General features: G+C 38.9%; 1 protein-coding gene across 1 annotated transcript in view; it reads right to left on the bottom strand.

The window, feature by feature from the left end:
- Positions 1-13886, bottom strand: part of LOC139709582 (sodium- and chloride-dependent GABA transporter 1-like) — a 37440-nt gene extending 23554 nt beyond the window's left edge. The window contains exons 1-7 of the mRNA XM_071621539.1: positions 13695-13886; positions 13044-13176; positions 6724-6858; positions 5922-6025; positions 3011-3135; positions 2089-2201; positions 1039-1170 (exon numbers count right to left, since the gene is read on the bottom strand). Coding sequence (XP_071477640.1) covers positions 1039-1170; positions 2089-2201; positions 3011-3135; positions 5922-6025; positions 6724-6858; positions 13044-13176; positions 13695-13879 — 927 coding nt within the window. The 5' untranslated portion in view covers positions 13880-13886. The remainder of the gene's footprint in view (positions 1-1038; positions 1171-2088; positions 2202-3010; positions 3136-5921; positions 6026-6723; positions 6859-13043; positions 13177-13694) is intronic.
- Between the last annotated feature and the right edge of the window lie 9740 nt (positions 13887-23626).

Consider the following 23626-nt stretch of genomic DNA (forward strand, 5'->3'; position numbering starts at 1 on the left):
TGAGTGACTTCGTAAAAACGTACAAGCATGTGCTCATCAAGAGGGAGACACGAATATTTTATATATCATGTGTTCTATTCTCCCCTCCACGTAAATTCATCTTTAGGCTCAAAACATGGTACTAGAACTATGAGTGGGAATAATGAATATTTTTTGTAGGCCTATAGTGATTATCAATCTCCAAGATAGAAGTATCTGCCATACTCAGAAAAAAGGCTGATTCGTTTTCTTCATCCCTCTCTCCCTCTCTTCTCTCTCACCATATAATATCCCAGAGATGTTTTGCAATCATAATTGAAATTTAATTTGAGAAACTTTCACTTACTCTTATTTGTAGAAAGCCTTCCGTTTAACAAAAAAAATGACAATTTGCTTTTATATCTGCTCCCGCGAGTATCTGCTCAACATATCTTATAATATCACTGCCAGAAGGAAGGTATAGTTGTTGTTGATTGAAAGTTAATGCTTCGTTTTCGAGACATTTAAGACTATTGACGTCACCATGAATTGTTATGAATCTTTCCATCAGGAATTCACGCTTAACGAGCACCAACTGTTATATCACTCAAGATTCATGCTGACTTTGATAAATACAGACAAATCAAACAGACCGTTAACTAGGTCATTCAGTTGTATTTTTCTAAGACTGCAGAGGACATGCAGAATATTGACTTACTATAATCTCTACAAGCGGCCAGTCTACCTACTTTATGTTACTCTTACTAAAGGGGAGAACTCTTATCACGTTCAGAATAGAGCGATTCTATACTTCCTCCTGTAACTACTAATTTCTACACGATGATACTTCAACTTGTATTCTACTAATTCATGAGAATCATCACGTTCTGATCATTAAATTTTCTCAGAATATAACATTTATTATAATTTTGGTGCCGATTATACGAAAGAATGGAATGACAGCTAGGCTGATATAACAGAGAGTAATTTACTGTGTGTTATCTCTGAGTACGAGACAATACGATAGAAATGGATGCTGACTAGCTCCTATCTGTGAGGACTAAAAGGGCGCTAGCTCACCTGGGTAATGGTACTCAAGCCTATGAGATAGGAAAGGAAGCAGACCACAGCAATAAAGACTTCCTTGTATTTACGGAGATACCGTGGCCACTCGTCAATACAGGCTGTGAAGAATCCTTCCATGGTGCAGAACTACAAAGCAACACAATCAGGATGTGAAGAAAAGTGATCAGATTAACAAGACATTCTAGTGCTTTATGATAAATTCTACACCTTAATTCTAGATTTAGAATCACAGCTACTTTATTACAGTACATTATAGTGTGTCATGACGGATTTTTGGTTGCCTGATTCCGTTTTTTCTTCCATTATTGGCTCTCTCTACAGCATCAAGCACCACGTTGCGTTCTTATTTGGCCGTTTTATCACAAAGACCATAGAGCTAAGGATTATCAGGTATAAGATTTCGAATAAAAAGATGGTTGAAACTCCATTCCTCCAAAATTCAATTACATGCACGTGTGAGCTGACGTTATAACTCTAACGCCTGCTCATAAGGTTCTCTGAATAACGGAGCCAAATGTGGTTTGGGTTACGTACAAACATTTTGAGATAATTGGTTATATCACGGAACACGATGAAAGAGTACATTCTTCTACATCTTTTGATCGCATAGACCTGTAAAATGGCTGACTTACAACATAACCTCATGGCATAAAACAATGACTTCACAGAGATGAGGACGGCATTTTGGAAATTCAAAGAAAATAGATGCTAAGGAGACAATTTTTTTTTTTTTGATTAAAGATGTTTTAGATTATCCTGCAAAATGAGAACCATGAAGCCGTTTATTAAGCAGTTGACACTCATCATTTTTCCGTATCATCAAGTGCATACTGACTTAGAAATTGACTTCAAGGAAATGGTGCGATCACTAGGAGAAACATCGATTAAAAAGAAAAAAAAGGAACACTCACAAAGAAGACAAGGAATAACGGAACCAACTAATTCAAGTGTGTCCTTTTATTTCTTAACCCCTTAACTTCTTTCTATATATGTTATTAGATACTGTCACTAATCTAAGCTTCCATTAAATGACGCAGTCCTTACCTGACTGTCGAGTCCAACCATGAAGATCATAGAGAAAAACATGACAGCCCAGATAGAAGGGAACGGGAGCTGTGCAATGGCTGCTGGATAGGCCAGGAACGTTAGACCAGGACCTAAGGATGAAATACCAGGAATGGAACTCCATTACTCTCTGTCACACATATATAGGGCGTACTTTCATGGATACATTCAGAGTCGTTATAATGAATACAACAGAATACAACGAGTCCACATCGCACGCCTACCTTTGATGTCTTCCTTGTAACCATCAAAACATAATATCATATAGCCATTGCTGTCTATCAACAACAACACAAAGCTGAGAGTAATATTTGATTTTGATTGGGACTGTGTTTTGATGTCCCGCTTGAAGTAGAGATACTGACAATCTATGCTACCAGGGTTGATGATTTTAGTTGTTATTGTTATTTTTATTGTGCCGTCAACACCAGATGCACTATCTGGCTCGCAGGTCACGGAAGCAAATGTGGCTATTATAATCATTTTTAATCGATTTCGGAAATATTGAGATTGTAATATACTGTTCTTAATTTCTATTCTTCTTTATGTGACATACTGTATACCAATTAGGTCATATTCAATCAAAAGTCAAATGTAAGAAAGACTGTCGTTAGGTAGTTGATCATTTATGTTGATGGCTAGAAAGGGGGAGGGGTTGTAATGTCAGGGTGATTTTTCACTCCTATTCCAAGCCACAAACTTGAAGAACATATTATGCGGAACGTGGCAATGTGTGGAATCTTTGGTGATAATGCACACCGGTTGCTACGAATATATTTCGCTGCTCCCATTTGTTTATGGACCTCTTGATGCTCAAGGAGTGAATTCTCCTTCTGAGTAGGTTACCAGTTTCATCTCGGCAAAAGAACTTGTCGAGACTATACTGAACAGCGGTACGTACCACTCGCTGCGACATCCTCTACGTTCTTGTTCTGAACGTGCGCAAGATGGCCAAGGGTGGAGAACACGACGAAGCCTGCAAAGAAACTCGTCCCACTGTTGATACTAGCCACGATCATCGAATCTCTGTATAGCAGTGAATAAGAAGGGAGGGAATTACAAAACTGAGTCATAATTCTTGTCCACGTGTTTCATCTTTCTTGACATGAAACACACAAACCCCAAAACAAAACATTTATATCCACATATAATTGAAAGAGCTTTGTATCTTCAGAGAAGTTCATATCAGGCGAGTGCTTTCAGATAAACCTCAGTGATGCCGAGGGGGAAAATAATCTTAACAAGAAACATCGACAATGAGTGAATTAGTCTGTTGGCGCCATCATTCGACTAAGACTACTAGTATTGCCATACGTTTAGATAGCTTGGGAAAATGTTGACATTGGATCTAGGTGCATTAAAAAAAAGAGGAGAAAATATTATGCACACATGTAATATTGCACGAGCACCCATACTCAGTTCATTGCTCATGTTGTTAGTAGCGAAGTTGTCAAACATAGATGGCGCTGTTATATAAATTTTTGTGGATTGCTTTACTCTGGAGTACGCTGAGTGTAGGCGCTGGCAGGTGACTATGTGTGCAACTTTACGATGCGATGCGTTTTCTAAAGTCAACCACATAATAGTTTCCCCACTGACACCATACACACAAGTCAGTATACATTATGTAGTGAGAGTGGCCTTATGTGCTTCTTCTACACCTCTTACAAGTTGATGTTAGTTTTGGCAAGGACACACCTGTCTCATGTGCTTGATAGGTAACTATTCGTACATGTATTTCCCTAATGAGGCTCCATGAGGCTCGGTATGACAAGTACAATGCCATGGAATAGACATACATTAGTACAACAAAATACTGGCCAATTCAAGGTATTGTTCATGTAGCATAAGAAACAAAAAATACTATGGGGCGTAATCAGAAACAGCCTTGCTGATCTCATGAGTCTCAGTATATCGTTTGTACACCATTATGGAGGGTGGTGTTATCTGGCAGGGGGAACAGACTGAACATCGCAAGGAATCATTCGAGGGGTAGGAATGTCAACATCGGATAAATACAATAAAAACAAACAAACAACAACTATCAAAATGAAAATGATCTCAAAGTAGCACAAACCACAGGTTGCATGTAGAAGAAGTCATGTACTTTCATTGATGAAGCATACATAGCTATGTTGTAGACTGTAGAATACAGGGTATGCCTCGAACAGTTGATTCAATTTCATAGTTCTTAAACTAATGACTTTCAAAACAAAATTGTCATAAGCGCACAATGATGATGATCATGCATAATCAGAGGAAGACAATCTTCAAATCAGAGAATGTTCTTGATATGTGGCTAATATCAGGTTTCACAAAATTGATTAGAAATTCAGAAGAAAGCAGGTTAACTGCAATATCTCGAATGATTTTGAGGAGCGCTATCCCATCCATGAAATATGATTTGCCAAGATATCAGATACTTCAGTGATCTAATCCGGGACCATGCTTCAGGAGCAGTCTCGTAGATGTCTGAAATGATCTACATCTAAACATCATTGACACTCAAACATGACTTCAGGCATGAATGTCGAGGTGGCAGCCAATCTAACTGACGAAAAGTAAAAATCTCTTGAGAATATGCGCCAACTAGATTGGGAATCGATATCACATTAGGTTTTGATATATTTCGATCGGACTTCCGTCGGGAATTCCTGCACGAGATTCGATTATCGTGGGATACAGTCATCGCAAATGATGGAAAAATCAGGAATTACATTTCCGTTGTATATCGACGTCTTGGGTATTTCAAGGAAATTATGTGATATTTATTGAAGATACATGAAACCTAGGAACAATCTTGAATTGTCTTAATTTTCCTCTAATAATGATAAAATAGTTATGCTATACTCGGAAGAGGAAAAAAAAGCGCCGTTAAGTTACAAAATCAGGGGTAATACGCGAGCTAAGTCAGCGCTGATGTTCTATAATCGTGAGCGCTCATGTTCCTAACTGGACGCTTTATTACCTGACTGCTTGAAAATCAAGATACTTGTAAGGATGATAACCTCCCTGATGTCAATGTTTGGCGATTATGGTTGGATTCAACCCGCCCTTCATTCTGAAACTTTTCCATTGCCCCTTGCTCTACTTTATGCTCACTGGATGACATTTCTTTATCAGATACACCTTCTCTAACATCCAATCGGCCTTCTCTCATCTCAACCTTACCCTCTCTCCTCCCAGCTTCATGGTCAAATCCGTTTATCCACGAAAGTCTGGATAGAATCACCAACACTGTAGTCTTCAGTTTGTATTTCGAGACTCCAACGTGTCATCTGATATATCATGCAATCCCATTTATTCCCAACACATACAAAAATTAAAAGAAAAGCCGACATTCAGAAAAAAAAATCCCGCAGTTTCGTAAGATTTAACTTTGATGTAAAAACAGTCATACGTACAGTTTATAGGTCTTAGAAAACTGAAAGTATTTTCATGGGAGCCGAAAAGAATACAATTTCAGAACATTCTTAGACTTCGAAACTATTAAACTGTCAATTTCGACCAACATCAAATATCACATTTTCCAGCCAAATAATCTTAATTTGCAAATCGTCTGCGACTCAATCTTTCTAATGTTATGACGGGGTCAGATTGATTTTCATTCTACATATTGATTTCAATTTGGTTCCTCTAACACTTCCCCTACTCCAACCCCATCCCATTTCATTTAGAGACACGAGTTATCTGGGTAAATGAACACTGCATTCAGCTGAAAGACTTTCAAACATGTCATTATTGCCATATAGAAGCTCAGTCCTGTTCTTCCGCTGAAAAGTGTAGATCCCTAGTCCGTTGGCTTTACCTACCTGTAGACGTTATTGCTGAATTTGTTGTAGCTGCCGAGGGCGATAAGACTACCAATGCTGGTACCGTAGGAGAAGAAGATCTGAGTGGCAGCATCAACCCATACCTTAGAGTGAGGGGGGGGGGGGGGGGGGATGAGACATTATATTTGTAGAGCGTAATTCCAAAGGGTGTTCGATAAACATGATTTGTCGAGAACACTATCTCATTTTGTTCTTTAGTGCTCATGCGTTGAAGTTATGTCACCACTTTTATTCTTTGACTGAAAACAACAGGCATTATTTTGTTCATCATTATTGATTCTGCATCGTCAGTTACAATTTGAAATGAGATATTAACGAACAATCATAATTATTCAAATGAAATAATACTTAAATATTTGACTCCTCACAACCAAGTTAGACAATCATAATCATGTGACAATGTTTAGATAATCCAGTTTTCAACTAAATTTTAACATTTTCTGGTGTATTCGTCCTAACTAAATACCTGACTCGTGTATTTCAATGTGTATGGATTTTTTTCTTCGAATTGATTGTTAAAGCATAGAGTCTTGCATTTCACAGTTTATGTTCAAGAATTACACACCCACACTGGCGAATTAGAAAAAAAGATTACATGACATGTCACCAATATTTCTGTGGTTTTAATCTTTAGTTGCATTTATTTTTCATGAAGTATGGTCACTAATTGTTTGCTCGTTTTGATTTTGAGTTTTGTGTTTTGTGTTTCATTGGTATAGAATCTGTTAATACAGAGATAATAAGGTCATCACTTTGACAGTGCCTTGCTACTTGAGCTCACCCCTGATTCCGCCAGTTTGCTGAAGTCTGGCTTGATGTAATAGACGATTCCTTCTCTGGCGCCCTCTAGAGTTACTCCGCGGAAGAACAGCACGATCAGCATTGCGTAGGGATAGAGCGCGGTGAAATATACCACCTGTTAGAAGACAGAGAAGTGTAAAAACGAGAAAAGAGAGAGAAGTAATTATTATACATCGTAGTTGTCTAATAGCATATTGCCAGGAAAGAAATACATCAATCTACTGCCAACGCAGAATAACAAATCGTGGATTCACTTACGTTGAATGGAACGTGCCTTCCACAATTGACTCATAATTTGGCAATGAAAACGAAGTTATTTGAGCTTGAGATAACTACCTTTTGTCCGCCAACGAAATCGATAGTACCATTGAGAAAAAATCGGAGGAAACACTTAATCATGACATCCCCTCGATAAAAAAAAAACACCAAAAAACAAGCGGTTTTTGTTTTCTTTTCATTTTCATACGTCTGACAAAAATGATTAAAAACCGCTTGGGAGCGATACGTTAATAATGGTCAGTGATTCCAATGGTAGTGTATGCACTTAACGTTACATTATCATTTTAATAACTGATTTAGGCCACAATTTGGTTGCTTGATGGAGGATTTAAGGGCAGGGATACGCACTGATCCACTCTGATTGTCATTCCATCAGGTTTAATCCCCTTTCATAATCATTCCAGTTTCATTACACAGGTCAATGTGGAAGAAGGTCCATTGTTTGCAACAGTAGATCAGCAGTTGTGGATTTTTGTTCGAAGGCATGGGTACTTTATGTGACTGCGTCCGATGAAATAACAATTGCAAAGTGGACACAAGTAGAATACGTGTAACTAACTCTCAAAAACCTAATTACATCTAACAAATGATATAAGTTTGGATTCCTCTATTGGGGATTAGGTGCCTTTGTGTCAGTCGCAAATTATTGTATGTTTTAAAAGAACGAATTGTTTGAAATTCATCACATCAGTTTTCACTATGCTTTTCACTGGTGTTATCCTTCCTGTCGTATTCATCATTTCATGTACTTATGCAGACAATTTTTGGTAGGTAGGGAAAGGACGAACAGCCTGCACATGGAAATAATTTGGTGGAGGGTACAGACGACAATTCCTGAAGATGAAAGTGACGTCAGCTCGGGCTCCGTTCGGATCAGACAGTCAGTATTGGTGAATGTCTTAGGTGAGTGAGAGGGCCAGGGCACAATCTGGACTCCAACCGATTTCCATTTCATCGATACCACTGGTTTTTTAGTTAGTGTGGAAGCCTTGAAACCACGACTTGCCAGCATAGTATCTTCATGGAGAGTCTTTTTTTTTGGTGCACCACTCATTTTGCAGTGAAGGTCTATTTCTTCGGAAAAGCGATATCATGGTCAGTACGGACTCGCCACGAGCAACGCTCTTTACTTATTTAAAGGTCCTCTGACATCCAATTCCATGGATGATGATCTCATCACATGATGATTTCTACAGATGTGAATAATTCTTCTATAATTCCTTCATCAAAATATCTATCAAATGTTTTATTCGTTATGGTTTCTTTTACATGGACCAACAGAGCTCCATCCCGCAAAAAACAACAAACAAACATAATCCTTTTTTCCTTTTTTTTTTGTTGGCCTTTCGTTATGTCATCAACACTGAAGTCGCCTGAAATAAGCAAAAACGTTGCCATAACCAGATGTACCAGCTCTCAACAGTTCAAAAGGTTTGGTTCACTACAAAGCCACATCTTACATGCCTTGTCATAGACTCCACCCCGAAACATTTCGGACATAGCGATGACTATCAATAGTATCATCTGAAAGAATATGAGACCTGTCTCGCTATTGCGAGTTTGTGCTTTTGTCAATGGCAAGCTGCATACCATTAGGAATTGCTATGTTTATTTCCTGTTGAAGACATCACAAAAAGACAAGAAAACTAGTGTGCACTTCTCTGCCTCGCGCGTGCACACGGTGTTTCTCTCATATTCTGAGGAGGAAAATGTAGATTGTGTTAGAGTAGCAAGGGAGGGATTCCTTCCCTGGGATGCCGATTGACGTAGCAGAGGGTTCCGCCCAGCGACCATGTTTGTCATTGGTAGTGACCCGAAGGTAGGGGCGAGGTTACGACATCTGGCTGCCGAAAATGGTGCGCCTCCGTCATCACCAGGTCCAGAGATTAAACGGCAGTGATCCTCGTTTGGGGGCATTTGGCAACTCAGCCGGACAAATATTATGGCAAGAATCGATCAGCGGGCCTACACGCTGTTTTTCTGGTGTTAGAGGGTCATGGTTAACCGGTCTGTGCTTATTAAAAGTTGACGTCTTCTTTGCCAGTTTCGCTCCCCCGTTTTCCTCTTTCTTTCCCATGTTTTTTCCCCTCTGCAATCGCCCTCTGTGCTTTGGTTGTCTGTCAACCATATAGACCTATTTTCCAATTATGATCAAAACAATACTGCCTTGTATATTTGAAGCTCAGTTTAACCTCCTCCCACCCCCACCCACATCACAAAATGCTAACTTCAGGTGGCTGTGAAGGGAACAAATTTCCATAAGTGTGACAAAATTGAGACCAAACTGCTTTTCAATCAGATATGAATTTCATAAGATGACGTGCGTGTGTATGTGTGTGCATTTACATGTGTATGTGTGTGTGTGCGTGTGCGTGTGGACATTGTGCTAGAGTTTTATGTTTCCTCCGTGTTTCTTTAACTGTGGTGTGGATTACATGACTTTTATCCTCAAGGTCAAACTACTGTTATGATCATATTTCACTGTCAACGTTGCAAACTTTTCACCAGTCGACTACGTTTACTCTACACATGTACTTTTTCCGAGCCTGCCAACTCGTATGTAGGCCTACTTTGAGTTCATCTGATGTCGATCAATCCCCGTTATGCTGAACTAATAATTATAATTAGAAATGACTCTTCCAGATCTGAAGACCTGTCAGACGTTCAAAACATGTCCCACATACCAAAATAGTAGTTATGTTTCCTATACATTAATCCTTTCTTTGAACTATGAAAAAGATCAATACCCGTTGTTGTTATATTGACACTGAAAACGTCAGTATAATATAATTGCCAGTTTGTTCTGTTCTGATTAATTATGTAGTTTGTAATGTCTTATCTGAATTCTGTCCAGATTTTTGACTAAGAAACAAATAGCCAGCATATTGTGTTGGCTATCATCAATCTAAAGAAAGACATAATGTTTGCAGTTATGTTGGATCGCTTAAAGTCAAAACGATCAAAATTAAAATTGTCTGAATTCAGCCTCTCGTTTTGATAGATATTTTCGGAAGGTGTTGTGTGTATATGGGTTCATATGGCTTACCAAAGAAGGCAAAACACGAACAACAAAAAAGTACATGCCTGGTGCAATACTGCAATGTTGTCACTTAATAAATACGCATTGTGCAATCTAGTCATTTTATAACATAATCTACGTTTTTCTGCCTGCATATAGTATCACTTTGATTTTCTGTATCTTATTAATAATGGGGAATGCATATTGCAAGCTCTGCTTTCTAGCTTCCCCTCCATTTTCAGCATTACTCAGTAAATATCATGCATCTTGGCTTCACAGTTTATTGTGTGAATATATTACATTTCGACATATAAAGAATGTGTATATTTCTTTTTTGGCATGACAGGTTTTGTACACACATGTATATATATATATATATATATATATATATATATATATATATATATATATATGTATTTTTTGTTGTTGTTGAAAATGAATAAATGGTAATGAATACTAAAAGATAGCCTATAGGTCTATACCTTCTACTTTGTTTCCTTCCAAATATGTTGTTGTCTTTGTTTATATGATTTTAATGTCAACTCGACAGAAGTATTAGTCGTAATTTCATATTGTGAAATGTATCCAACCAATAATGTTATATAGGTAGGCATCATTTTCGTCCTTACGGGCACTTGCCCTCATTTCACCCGTAATATTAAGATCGATGACTTAAAAAGAATCATGGAGATAGCTTTGTGTCTAGATCATGTTGCAGTTAACATACAAATCATAAGACAATGCCCAGTGGGAAACTTAAAGGGTATCATGATAACATTTTAGTACAGGAACGCCGCAGCTTTATTCTAATTCCATAAGTCAATTTTGTCTAACATTAAGAAATCCCGTCTAATCGAATTGTTTCGATAGTTTGGTCATATTCCTCAAGAGGAAGACAGACATGGTATCATTTCTCACGGGGATGCCTGAAGTCTCCTGAGCGGCTCAACAGACACGGCCTGCCTGTCACGGAACACATTTCAGATGACTGATTCTCATGGTGTTCGGCTACCTGAAACCGAAAAGCGGACGAAATGTTATGTAAAAAAAATCCTTCACCATGATGGCACATGCGCATATCACATGGAGGGTCCATGACAACGAAGATGTTTCGTGGCTTCCGGCTGCTCCGGGTCGGGTCTGCAGAACTATGCTCCAGCATGGCGCGCTAGCATGACGTCCCTGTCACACGGCGTGAGCTGGAGTCAGATGTCGCAGATTAGAGACGAAAAGTGTCATAGAATGACCGGCTCGTGGATTCGGTAACATTCGTCAAGTCAGACTCGACCCACTTTGTTGTATTAGCCCAATTTCTCATGTTGACGTTTATTTAGGCTTGTTACCGCCGCCAGATGAATCTCCGCGTCTCCCAGAACAGTGCATACGTGCGGAAGAAACGGAATGACAGGCGCTCGGATTAAATTAAAGCACATCATGTATAGTTAATGCATGAAATGTATAAGGTTTTGACGGTATACATTATGATAAGAATCATGAATAACAAAGCCCTCACCTTTGCTAAATTGCTGCTTGCTATGAATTAATCACGTTTTAAATGATTTTGAAAAAAAAAATAAACAAGGGGAAAGATCATGTGACTGCTGGAGAAGATACCGCTGATTTGAATAAAAGAAACTCTTCCGGTGGTATTGAGTAATTCAAATCTTCTCACACGTAGCTCCTGCAAGATATGGAATCAAAAGTCACGCAATTGAGCTCTTATCTTGACGTCTCGTTTATTTGCCTTGCATGTGTAATAGAGAATTTCCTCCTGTTTGGACAAACGCTGGACTCACCGCACGATCTGTTCGGAAGATTTTGGGTGCCCTGAAAAAATATGACAAGCCATTTCTCATATTGTCTGACGGAGTGTTGACTCTGCGTAGAATAACAGGAAGAGAAGGGGGTCTGCATTTATCACAAAGGATCACGTGGTCTGAGAATGTCAGGATGCCGTTCGCGACAGGTGCGAGGAATATCACATGACGACAGGTTAACCTGCTGGTGAGTGGCCGCTGCGATTGGGCGAAAGTTTGTTTACGTGTTCCTTCCGTCCCATATCAATTATCGCTGGATATTCGCACTTGCACACGTTTGCAGCTCGCATGTACACGGGATGTAGGGCTTTGCAGCACTAAGGTAATGTTTGCCCTTCATGCGTTTTATCATAAAATTTGCCCTTTTCTTCTTCCAGGAGACCGTATAATTTTTTCTTTCACGTTTAAACCAAAGTTTTCTTTCCCGGTAATACTGCCCTTTTGTTGTGTACAGATACCCATGAACATTTTTCACATCGAAAATGCTGTATTTGAACATTATTAGCCCACTTTTAACTACTATCTACATTGCGAATGTTATGACAGTGGTAATGTTATTATACAGAATGAAAAGGAAAAAAAAAAGGAAGGAGAATCGGGCCACTCAAACAGCATACAGGGATTGAAGTACCAGCTGGCCATATATACAACGTACGTGTAAATGTTAAAGCTTTGCCCTTTGTGATAACACACGCTCTCAGACCATCATAACGTCGCACTGTGCTGCTTTTCTTTTCTTATTCAAACGTGTCTAAGTTAGTCTTTTCTGGCATAGCATGAAAAGCGATAATCCCCGACCACCTACGTTACATATAACTAGTAAAAACAAGACGTTCTTTCAATTTCAAACTTAACCAGGTAATTCGGCTTGCTCTATTAAAGCAGGCTACAGTTTGGGGGAAGTTCTTGTGAAATTATCAAAAGCACTGTACACTCAAGATTATCATTCTACGAAACGGTAATCTATATTCAACCAGAGCTTTAAATGTCTAGACGTTCAAGGAACTCACCAAAATCATTCGCGTCCTTTGCTCATTCGAGATTTCACATGTTTCTTTCCTCTGACCAGTCATAGCATGCACCAATCAAGTTCTCCATAGTGTCTACGCTCTTGTTTGTTTATTCATGTGATAATAAGAAGCAGCCATGAGTAAGTTGTAAGCTTCTGACGTAACAATACCTCACCTTGCCGGTCCATTTGACTCCCTTCCAGATACAGAAGTAGCAGATGATCCAGGCGGCTAGGAGAGTTAGGGCCAGCTGCCAGCGAACCTTTCCAGGGTTATGCAATCCCTCCGTTTCTTCCAGCACGTAATACCTTCAAGGAATAGAGATTGCACGAGAATGTTCCATTGCAGGCTGTTCACAATCTCTTACATATTTATGACATCTAGTGGAGAATGTCTTTACCAAGGCTGATAGCCTTTTTTTTCTTGCTGTTCTTCCAGATTAACGAAAGAAACCTGTTTGGGAAGTGCTTTGAAATGATAATGTTGCTATGCACTTTAATATTACCTCGGGTTTTAGAGGAAATGTTAGTTTAAAGAGACATGGCTACATATATTTTGGATAATATAACAATGTTGATACGTTCTGACGTGGCATCTCAGGACAGAAACTCATTGGACGTTCGCAAGAACATTTTCCCTGAATATTTCACTGATTTTTAGTCAATCGTTATTTTGGGTTTTTCTTTTACTTAGTATGCCACTAGGCCAATAAGTTTTATTCAGAAGCAGTGATTCTCCGCGTCGTTGTGACACGCATGTGAAAGTGTGCCTTCATGTTAAAGATCGACCTACTCCAGCAGTTAGCAAAAGAAACCCATATCCTTACTTCCAGAACTCTGTGGTTGGGTCGGTGGTGTAATTATCGGCCAGGGTCTGGTTGGTGGTGCAGTTGAGTGTGTTCCAGCTGTTATCACAGTGCGACCAGGGAAGCGTGGCGGTGAACGAATTGAAGAGATAGAGAAGGGCCCAGGCAATGACAACGATGTACCACACGTTGAGCCAAAACGACATCACCACCGCAGCATACCCAACACCTGGTAGAAAAAGAAAATGGATGAAGGAATTGGAAGTAATAAACTGATATACTGACCCTGAAGGAATTTGAATAAGGAAAGGTTATAAGGTTACAAGGAAACATTCGAATTTAACATTCTGTTGCAAAGTTTTTACTAGGATGATTCTGAGTTGAGAATGAGACCAACAAAATAAAAAGAAGAAAGAAAAAGAATTAACAAGTTGGAAGTTGAGGTTTAAATTTTCTTCAGTTTGTCTCCCTCTAACAAATGAAATTTGTAAGATCACAACTGCTGATCTGTAATTTAAAGGGGAAATCCAGTCCAAATATATAGTCTGATAAGAGAGAGTGAATTATTACAAGTTCAACGGTAAAACTTTAATCGTAATCGGGTGAAAATAACAAAGTTGTGACATTTTGAAATTTTGCTAATTTTTCAGGAAAAAGTTCTTGAACGGTCAATATGAATATGCAAATGGCGAAGTGAGCATGTCATCCCCTCACAACTTGCCATATAGTTTCTACATAAAATTGTGAAATTTCCAGTTTTTCATTCAAACGCAATTATGCCCGAGGCTTAAATCCTTTTATATCTAAATGATCACTATTCTGAAGTTATTCAACCAGGAATAACATCATGTTTCAGATTTCAATGGCAGAAACATTGAATTTTCGTAATTTTTTTTACATCATCAATTGAAAATTGTGAGGGTGTGACATGGTTAGCTCATTCATTTGCATATTCATATCCACTGTACAAGAATGGTTTTGCAGAAATTAGCAAAATTTCAAAATGTAGAATAACTTCCTTATTTTTCATCCGATTTCAGTCAAATTTTAAGATTTTACTCTTTTTTTTTATCAGACTAACTTATTTTTTGACTGGATTAACATGTCGGAAAATATAGGAGCCACGGCACTCGAACCTGTCATCTACTACTTTCCGGGCAGCGACACACCACCAGGCAAGCTATCCCTGGTTGCCGGCAGTGACACGATGAACTTGGAAAATTTAAACATCAACCTTCACCTCTCTACTTAATATTCTCTTGCATTTAAGTAGGAAGTTGTTGGCTATTTGAATTTTTGGCGTTTGGGATACGATGTACATTTCGCTTCGCAAAATCGTAGAATACAGGAGACAACACACCGACAGCTCATTCCTGGAGGTTACTGAGAATTTTTGTTCTTTATCTTTTAAGCCATGGAATCGAATCTTAGCATTTCTGGTAAGTATTAGCAAATTCTCCACGTGACATCGAGCAAATCACTACATACCCTACGACATTTATAATTGGTAGGATACTAAAAAAAAAACCTTAGTAGTAACATGGTGTTCTATGATGCGCATTTGAAATTCATATGAAATATTATCGTGTTGGTTGTACATGAAAGGCTTGTTGAGCCTCTGCAAGGGCCATGTCTTTACAAGAATCATAGTAATATTTATAATCACGATGTTTTTTTATGAGAATGTGATCGCATCAACAGTCGATGCACACAATGCAGTTCAACTTAGGTGACAAAATAATGTCTTTCCATGTATTACTCTTACCAGGCCGTTTTACACTAAAGCATATCGAACTGTCGGATCTTATATTTGTATGTACCAGGGATGTATAGTTGCCCACATGTTACACACCTTAACAGTCATTTTCATATTTTTTATTATTTAATATAACTTCCTCGCGTTCAATAAGCAAAAAGGCTACGCAAACTATCACCTACAAACAATGACTCAAGCAAGTACACACAATAACAAAGACAACCTGATGCGCTACATCACAAGAAAACACGTTTCTGTGCATGTCTAGAAATAATATCTAAGCGTACGAGTAAGCAAACACTAACTTCCCGTACCTATGACATAGGCCTACTTACATGTATTTTCTAAAGATTAGACTTATTCCTCACTGTGTGCCTGTATGGAGACATTTCAGCGCTCTTCATCGAAGACATTCTGTTTGATTGCTTTTAAAAGCACCAAAAATCAGCACCATTGAATATATCATTTTAGCACCTACATATCGTCGTTAGCATAGAACATCTCCGTAGGAGGGGATGACAAATTGCGTAGGGCCTTACGTTCCGAGCCGTGACAGAAAGTATTATGAAATCGGTCGCTTTCTATATTTCATTAATATGAATCGAATAGGGAAGTGGATACAAAATGGCCTGCTAATTTTGTCACACGTAGTGTCATGCATTGGTGGCTGGTAAATGTAGGGTTGTTTCTTTGTGTCTTGCTGCCCACTTGTGCGTCTTTGCATTCGATTCCACCATGACATTTGTTATTACTGTAGCCGTCATGACTCTGTTCAGCGGCACAAAGGCGATAGCTCAATAAACGGTCATGGAATGATCAACAATCAAACAAGCATTATGACGTAGCTGTGGTCCCGTTCATACCACACAGATTCAGAATGTCGATTTACCACACGCCAGTCAAACATTACATCAAAGTTTCATGCAGAAAGAGTGGGACTATAATTGATTCTTCTCAGTTGAAACCGAGATCTGCCCCTTGAAGGTCATTGGGGACGTGATTGCTATGACAACCAATTTGAGATAAAATTGTATTTCTGCTCGTTACGTGCTTGTTACGGGAAACATACCAGAAATAATGGCTAAACTGGTAACAGATGGTAATGGGGGTGGGGTAAGCTGGTTGCAGGTGCTCACAATATAATATATGTCTGCGATCGGCAACGAAGGACCAACAAAAATCGTAAAAATGGGTAAAAATATTCAGCATACCAGTTCAGGTCTCTGCAAGGATTCTGTCTTTCTCCGAAAAAAAAAGAACGAAACAAAACAAAAACCAAGAAATAGTTTAAAATTATGTCTATTAACATCCAAGTTCTTTCTATCTGCAATCGTGTCGCTTCAATGTCCTGCTGGCATTATACCGTGATTCTAAAGACTATCTTCAGGACACGTTCGGTGAGTGAAACATCAATACAACATTAATGCGATGATCCATTACAACTGGTTGTCTTTCATTGAAGGGGAGGGGGATACTTCTATGTCAAGCATTGATCACGTGCCAGCGGGAAGTGAGGAAAGCCCGTTCGAAGAAAGTATCTGAATGCATTAATACAGTACAGATGGGAATTCAGGCATATGAAATCTCACACTGCATACAGGATGAACTGAGATGGACTAATATTCCTGCGCCGCCACTTGGGTTATTACACACACACATGAGTAAACAGTCACGCCTCTCGTCATTAATTTTTTTTTTCTTGACTACATCTCCAATTATCAGGTTCGTCACAATGAGGTGTCCTCTCCGCAAACATTAATTATTCCCCCTAAAGAGCGAACGCTGTATACCGTACTTGTCAAGATATCGGAGAAAACGAATGTTCTAGCTTGATTTATTTCAAAATGACAATTAAGATACGCTGAATGGTAACACAAAATGGAAATTAAGAACAACAAAAGTCATTAGATTCTCTAAGTACAGTTTATTGTTACTCGGCTGCCTACGTCATCTTCTATACATACAAAGGAGAATTGAGATTGTCAAGTGCGCTCTCCCTACGGTCTACCTGTATAGATTCTAAATTTTTTACCGAGCGCTTCCCTACAGCAAATGGGAGGGAACATTATATCTGTTGATCTACATTTTCTGTGTTCATTGTGTCATGTCACCGCGGCAGGTACAGTCAGACCATTATGTTATGTTACTCCCGCACGCAGTGCGCACGGGGCTGCTTCGTGCGGCTGCGTGCAGGTTCGTGCGATCTCGCACGGGAGCGTATGGCTCCGTGCGCCCCTGTACGCGCCCGTGCGTAGTCGTGCACCTCCGTGCGGATCTGCACGCCCCCGTGCAGATCCGCACGCCTGCGTGCGAATCTGTACGCCCGCGTGCGGATCCATACTCCCTCGCACGGGCCCGTGCGAGTGTGGCGCACGGACCCGTGCAGCTCTGCCGCACGGACCCGTGCGGCTTTGGGGTGCGATTTCGCACGGCCCCGTGCCGCCAGTGCTTGGTTCCCGCATGATCCCATCCCAACCTCCCTGGTTCCCGCGCAGTGCTTACATGGTACATGTACAGTACGTGTGTGTTATCAGGCGTGTACCGCGTGCGAGTCCATGCGCCATTCCCCTCGGTCGGCATAATTATGAAATGAGACGATTCCCGACAATATGTGCGTACAAGGGTTGTTATTTGCGCATTGCCAGTCAGTTGGCAAGCCGAAAACCCCGTCTAGAATATCCAAGTTCTCGCACGCGTGACCACGAGTTGACCCCGCAGAAGATGATCAGTGAATTACGTTTTCACATGATTTTTTTTTTTTTTTTTGATTTGACAGGTTACGGTTAGAACCTGAATGCAATACTGTTCAAATTTTCCACGAACGACATGAAAGACCATCAACTTCGAGCATGGCAATTACATTGTATTCATTACCGATGTACGGCACCGGAAATTATGGGTTCTCGTACTCGTCTAAAATTCTCCCACAAGTCTTCTTTTTCATCGTAGGGCACCAACGAACGTATATAGTAACATGTAAACGGAAGATTATGTAAGATGATACCTACAAGGTGTGACGTGCGTGATGATTAGATGGGTCAACAGCCAGCTGAAATCATAGGGATATCGGGATATCATGCCTTTACTCTGCACGAAATCGCGAAAATATCGTACTGTCCCACATATAGAAATTGACGTTTTCTGGATGCCCTTGTTTGTGTGTTATGAGCGACCCCAGCGTAACTGACATGGTCAGTTATAAGCGTCTACTAGCTGTGATATACTGTACTTGTGTCTGTGGTTGGGCATTATGTACAAGTAGCCTACTGCCTCTTTCTTGGCCTCTCTCTCTCTCTTTCTCTCTCTCTCTCTTTCTTCGATTGTTTGTCTTCCCTTGATCTTGTAATTCATAATACATTGTATGTTTATTTGGTTTGTTTTTGTCAATCCTGATGATTTCTTCGACTGGAAGTGCTGTCTGATTCTCAGTTTCTTTCTCCACGGTGAAAATCCAATTGAATTCCCACTGAAAATAATGCCACCAATCATTCAGTCCACCCTCTCTCAATTCAAAGCATCCTAGGCATACACTCAATTACCAGTATACTATAACTACTAGTTATACCGTTCACTTCCGTGAACACAGTTACATTACCCGTATATCGAAATTCCGCTTACATTATCCACTCTGTTATTGTTTTTTGTTTTGTTTGTTTTTTCTCGGTGAAAACAACATTTTGACGTAGCAAAAGAAAACTGCTGATCCCAAGGACTGGTACTATGGGAGGCCATTGTATCTATTCTCACTACATTAGTAGGCCTACATATGAAACTAGGCAAAGAACCTTTGATACATCATTACACATACCTTTATCATTATTTAGTAAAATACCAGTACATTCTTTTTCATTATTATTATTAATAACAGAGAAAGGAGCACAATCGACGAGTTGTTTTCCTTTATAAATGTATATACATACACGTGTATCCATATATTTATTACATGTAGGTGTTGAAAGAACTACATTGTAGTAAAGTTTCAAGGTATCCATCAATCTTCATGGCAATGTATCATACCAGTACACATAACAAAAATATGTATAGTATGTTACCAAAAGTAAGAGCTGTATAAGCAGTTTTTCTTACTCTTTAGCAGCATAGTCAAATGTGGTTTATACTATTTTATTCATTAATTGATTTACTCATCTATGTATTTATTCATTCATTTATTTTTGTTGATTAATTTTTTGGTGGTGGCCTTGGTCTCAGTCTCCAGCTAAGTCACATGTAAGACCCTTATGCAATTAAGGTACAACTGTCGGCGATCTTGTGAGTAGGAATGCGAGTAGGAACAGTCTGTCTCGACTACGACAGTGATGTACAGTGAACATAAAAAAAAAAAAAAAAAAAAAAATATATATATATATATATATATATATACACCGTGTATATATTCGTCTGGTGCAGCTCATGTAAAAGGCAAAGGCATGTACCAGCTAGTTTGAACAATTGCAGAGCTACACTGTGTCAAGCAGATCTATGCAAATAATTTGCCATCAAGTTTTCACACTGGCAATAAACTACACTATATCATGTTACACAAACAGGATTCTGAATATTGCTTGAATATTTGTAAGTGAAAAATAAAGCTAGAATATCACAAATGCTTTTGAGGCAATACCATGTAAATTACAACATTGTACATGCCATCTGCACTTTTGGCAAGGTTTTACTTAATTGAGACAGAGATAACTTCAATAACAGTCCAAACTGCATAAAGGTTTGAGGGGGTAAAAATGCCCTTGAGTACTCTGAAGGCAGGTATGTGTATCTACTAGTACAGTGTATTCACACCCCCAAGGTTACACATATACATCAAATAGAGGGTCACATAAACCAACAGCTGCAAAAGAAATTTGAAGATGTGCATGACTACATATGAAGTGTATTTACTGTAAAAAAAATAAAACATGTTCAAAAAATATGAACTTCATCAACAGTCCAAACAGCAAAGAATTTTTGAAGGTGTTGTCTGTAATATGAAGCATGCTTATTGGAAACAAAACGGATATAACTTTGAATACACTTCAAAACATCGATAATTACTAGAAATCAAAGGAGAAAAATTTCAGTACAAGTGACCCTTATACGTGTAGCACCTGGCAAAATATTTATGTGAAGAGATCTTTCATCCCAACTTTACCATTATACTGTACACAATCTTATCTGAAATGTCCATAGGCAATCTAATCGTCCAAACATCTGTATTAACTGAATACACATGTACTGTTAAAGTGAAAATTTTGTGGTTCGAAATGTACACGCTTTCCGCGCAACCAGAAACTAGCGCGAAAATAAAAGCATGCAAATATTTTTGCTTGCCATATGTTTCTGTGCCTGATGTCCTGATTCCACAGATTTAAAAACACGTGAAGCTCTTCTTATCCGGCCAAATGCGAACAATATGTCGCTAAAAAATATATATCCACTTTTACAGTATCAGTACATGTGGACAAGCAGTATCAGACACATTTAAAATACATGTATACATGTACACAATGAATGTGTGTCATTTTTTCATGGACCTTATGAATAAGTGAATGATATTTGACCCCGTTACCAGTAACAACACTCGACTTGTGGAGTATTAATTGGCCTACATAACTGATAAGAACAAGTTCGTTCATGCGAACATACAGGCAGATTTGGTGGAAACTTTTTGTACACATTTGCACATGTAATGTATTATCATCTGTCTAACTGCTGTGTCAGAATCTTCATTTTCCTTATCCCTTCTTGACCGTTCAATTCCTTTTGGTGACAGACCTTGTGTATTTACCTGTTAAAAAACAGAATTCTTACATCTTTGAAACCTCTTCTGAAATGGGTCAGAACCCAGATATCAACAATACAAGATGAATACTCACTAAACCTCTTATAGTGCTTCATTGGTGATGTACAAACATACCTTCAGCGGCAATTAAGACATGCCCCCTGTTGAGTATTGGCTGGAAGTGCAGCTACTACTTCATATACAGTAATGTACTCGCTTTCATAACGTTTATCAAGGATATCATAGTTCCATGCATTGAATATCTGTAATGGTCGAACTTCACATTTACTACAACACCCTTTTGCTTTTCAAAGGACATAAATGTACCATCGTCTTTACTAAAAATTTGAAAAAAAAAGTAAAATAAATGTTCTTGTAAAGATGAATGAAGAATTAAGTTGATAGAACATATATGTTTTATCAATTTCATTCTTCTTGTTGTATCATACCACATATTTAGCACCTTTGTGAGGTAGATTATCGTGATCACATACTGTTCATGGCCGGTGCAGCCATGGGGGCCGTGGGGGCTCAGTTTTTGTGCACCATACAGAAGGTGTCAGCACTTTGGGCCCCACACTTTTTTCAACCCGGAAATAGGTACCGGTAAGTGGCACTAAGAAAAATATAGATACACCTTGAAGTATGGTGGTGGTAAGGTTATGTTCTTTCTCTGAATAGCTTTTTCTTGCTTGTCAGGCGAAAACACCTGGAAGTGGACTGGTAGAGGTGAGCCGAGGACCTTTTTTTTTTTTTTCGCTTGTCAGCCGAAAAAACCGGAAGTGGATGGTAAGAAAAGATATTGTGTGTTTTTTTTGTCATCTTGTTGTTGGTTGTTTTTTTTTTTTCCTGCTTGCTAGCTCATGAAACCCGGAAGTGGGCCCCCACACTTTTTTGAAAATGCTGTGCCGGCCATGCTGTTCTAGGTTTTTCAATGAACTGACAAAGTCTCTTAATCAATGTTTCTGTTCTTGTTAGAAAGTCATTAAGCGCTTGCAACAACAGTGCTCTACGGTACTTGATAAAATCTGTCAGAGATTGAATGGTGTTCATCCAGGGAAACAAAATATAGCAGTGTGCAATATGATAAGTAGATCTTCTCGTTTATGTCCTGCAGGTTATCCTGGAGGCCATAAAGAGGAGAATCATCATAAATATGCACGGTCAGGTACCGGTACTGTACTGTGGTAACCGCAGCAGCGACCCCAACGCTACTGGTTACGACGCCCCGCGCCGGGGTTAGTACTGGGGATACCTACATGCAAGTGTACAATGCGACACAAATAGAGAAAGGATTAGAAAATGCATAACAATTTTTCCAACCATTACTCAAAATTAATCATAATTAGATGATATTCTAAACCATTATTCATAATAACATGTCCCTAACATTATGTTGGAGTAAACCCCAATTCAAGCAGAGGCAACTACAGACAGACATTGTACAATGTACATGTACTAAACATGTACACGTACTATACACACATTTACCTACAAGGAGTGTGATCTGAGAATTATCAATCATAACATATTTTTTTTTTTTTATCTCAGTGTCATTGACAGCAAAAAAACAATCAAACAAACAAAAGTAATAATTGATAACTCAGCTCACACGCCTTGTAATTGAAACCTCTACCAGAATAATTCAGACTACACTCTCTTAAACCTAATTGTCACAAGTGTGGAAGACTCTACATCTCTATGATTTACTGCAAATATACCGGGTACTTAAAAATTAAAATATGAAAAATTAAAAAAGCCCACCCAGTTCTCAGTCACTATACGTCCATTGCAACAGGGACAGCACTCGATGATTTCCTGAAAATTATCTATACCGTTAGTCAGGGCACCAGCTTGCCACATCTACAGGTAGGACCCAGGTTTCGACGCCCAGCAGATAATTCTTATTAAATTTTATACTCAATACAAACGTCTGACTTCAACAATCAACAAAGTTATCAATCACATTTCTAGTTTTTATAAACCCTGTTTGTCACTTGTCATCCTAATCTGATGGTGGAATATTTAGGGGAAAAGCAACACAGTGTCAGCAGAAATGCTGATATCAGCCATTTTTAGGGGTTCAAAACAATATGATGCATTTTGTATGACAACGCCGTAAAATGAAATTCACTCATGACCATTATTTTACTTTAGTATCAATTTGTTTGCCATATCCTGATGTTTGATTTCTGTAATCGCCTTAAGCAATTGCATGACTGAAATTCGTAATTAATGAGCAAACTTGTAGAAGGCGTTGGCTTTGAGAATGTGGCACCAGATTTCGACAATGAAACAACAAGTTCTTGCGCTGGTGTGATTGCTGGTTTGCGTTTACAATGTAGTGTATGCGTACTGTATGCACCATGTGTTTTATGTGTGATGCGTGCTGCATGATTGTGCGAAAAATCGCTTAAAATTGAA

This window comes from Diadema antillarum, unplaced genomic scaffold, assembly GCF_040938485.1.
Source record: "Diadema antillarum isolate AM-2024a unplaced genomic scaffold, OU_Dant_1.0 seq00001452_RagTag, whole genome shotgun sequence".
Classification (NCBI taxonomy): Eukaryota; Metazoa; Echinodermata; class Echinoidea; order Diadematoida; family Diadematidae; genus Diadema; species Diadema antillarum.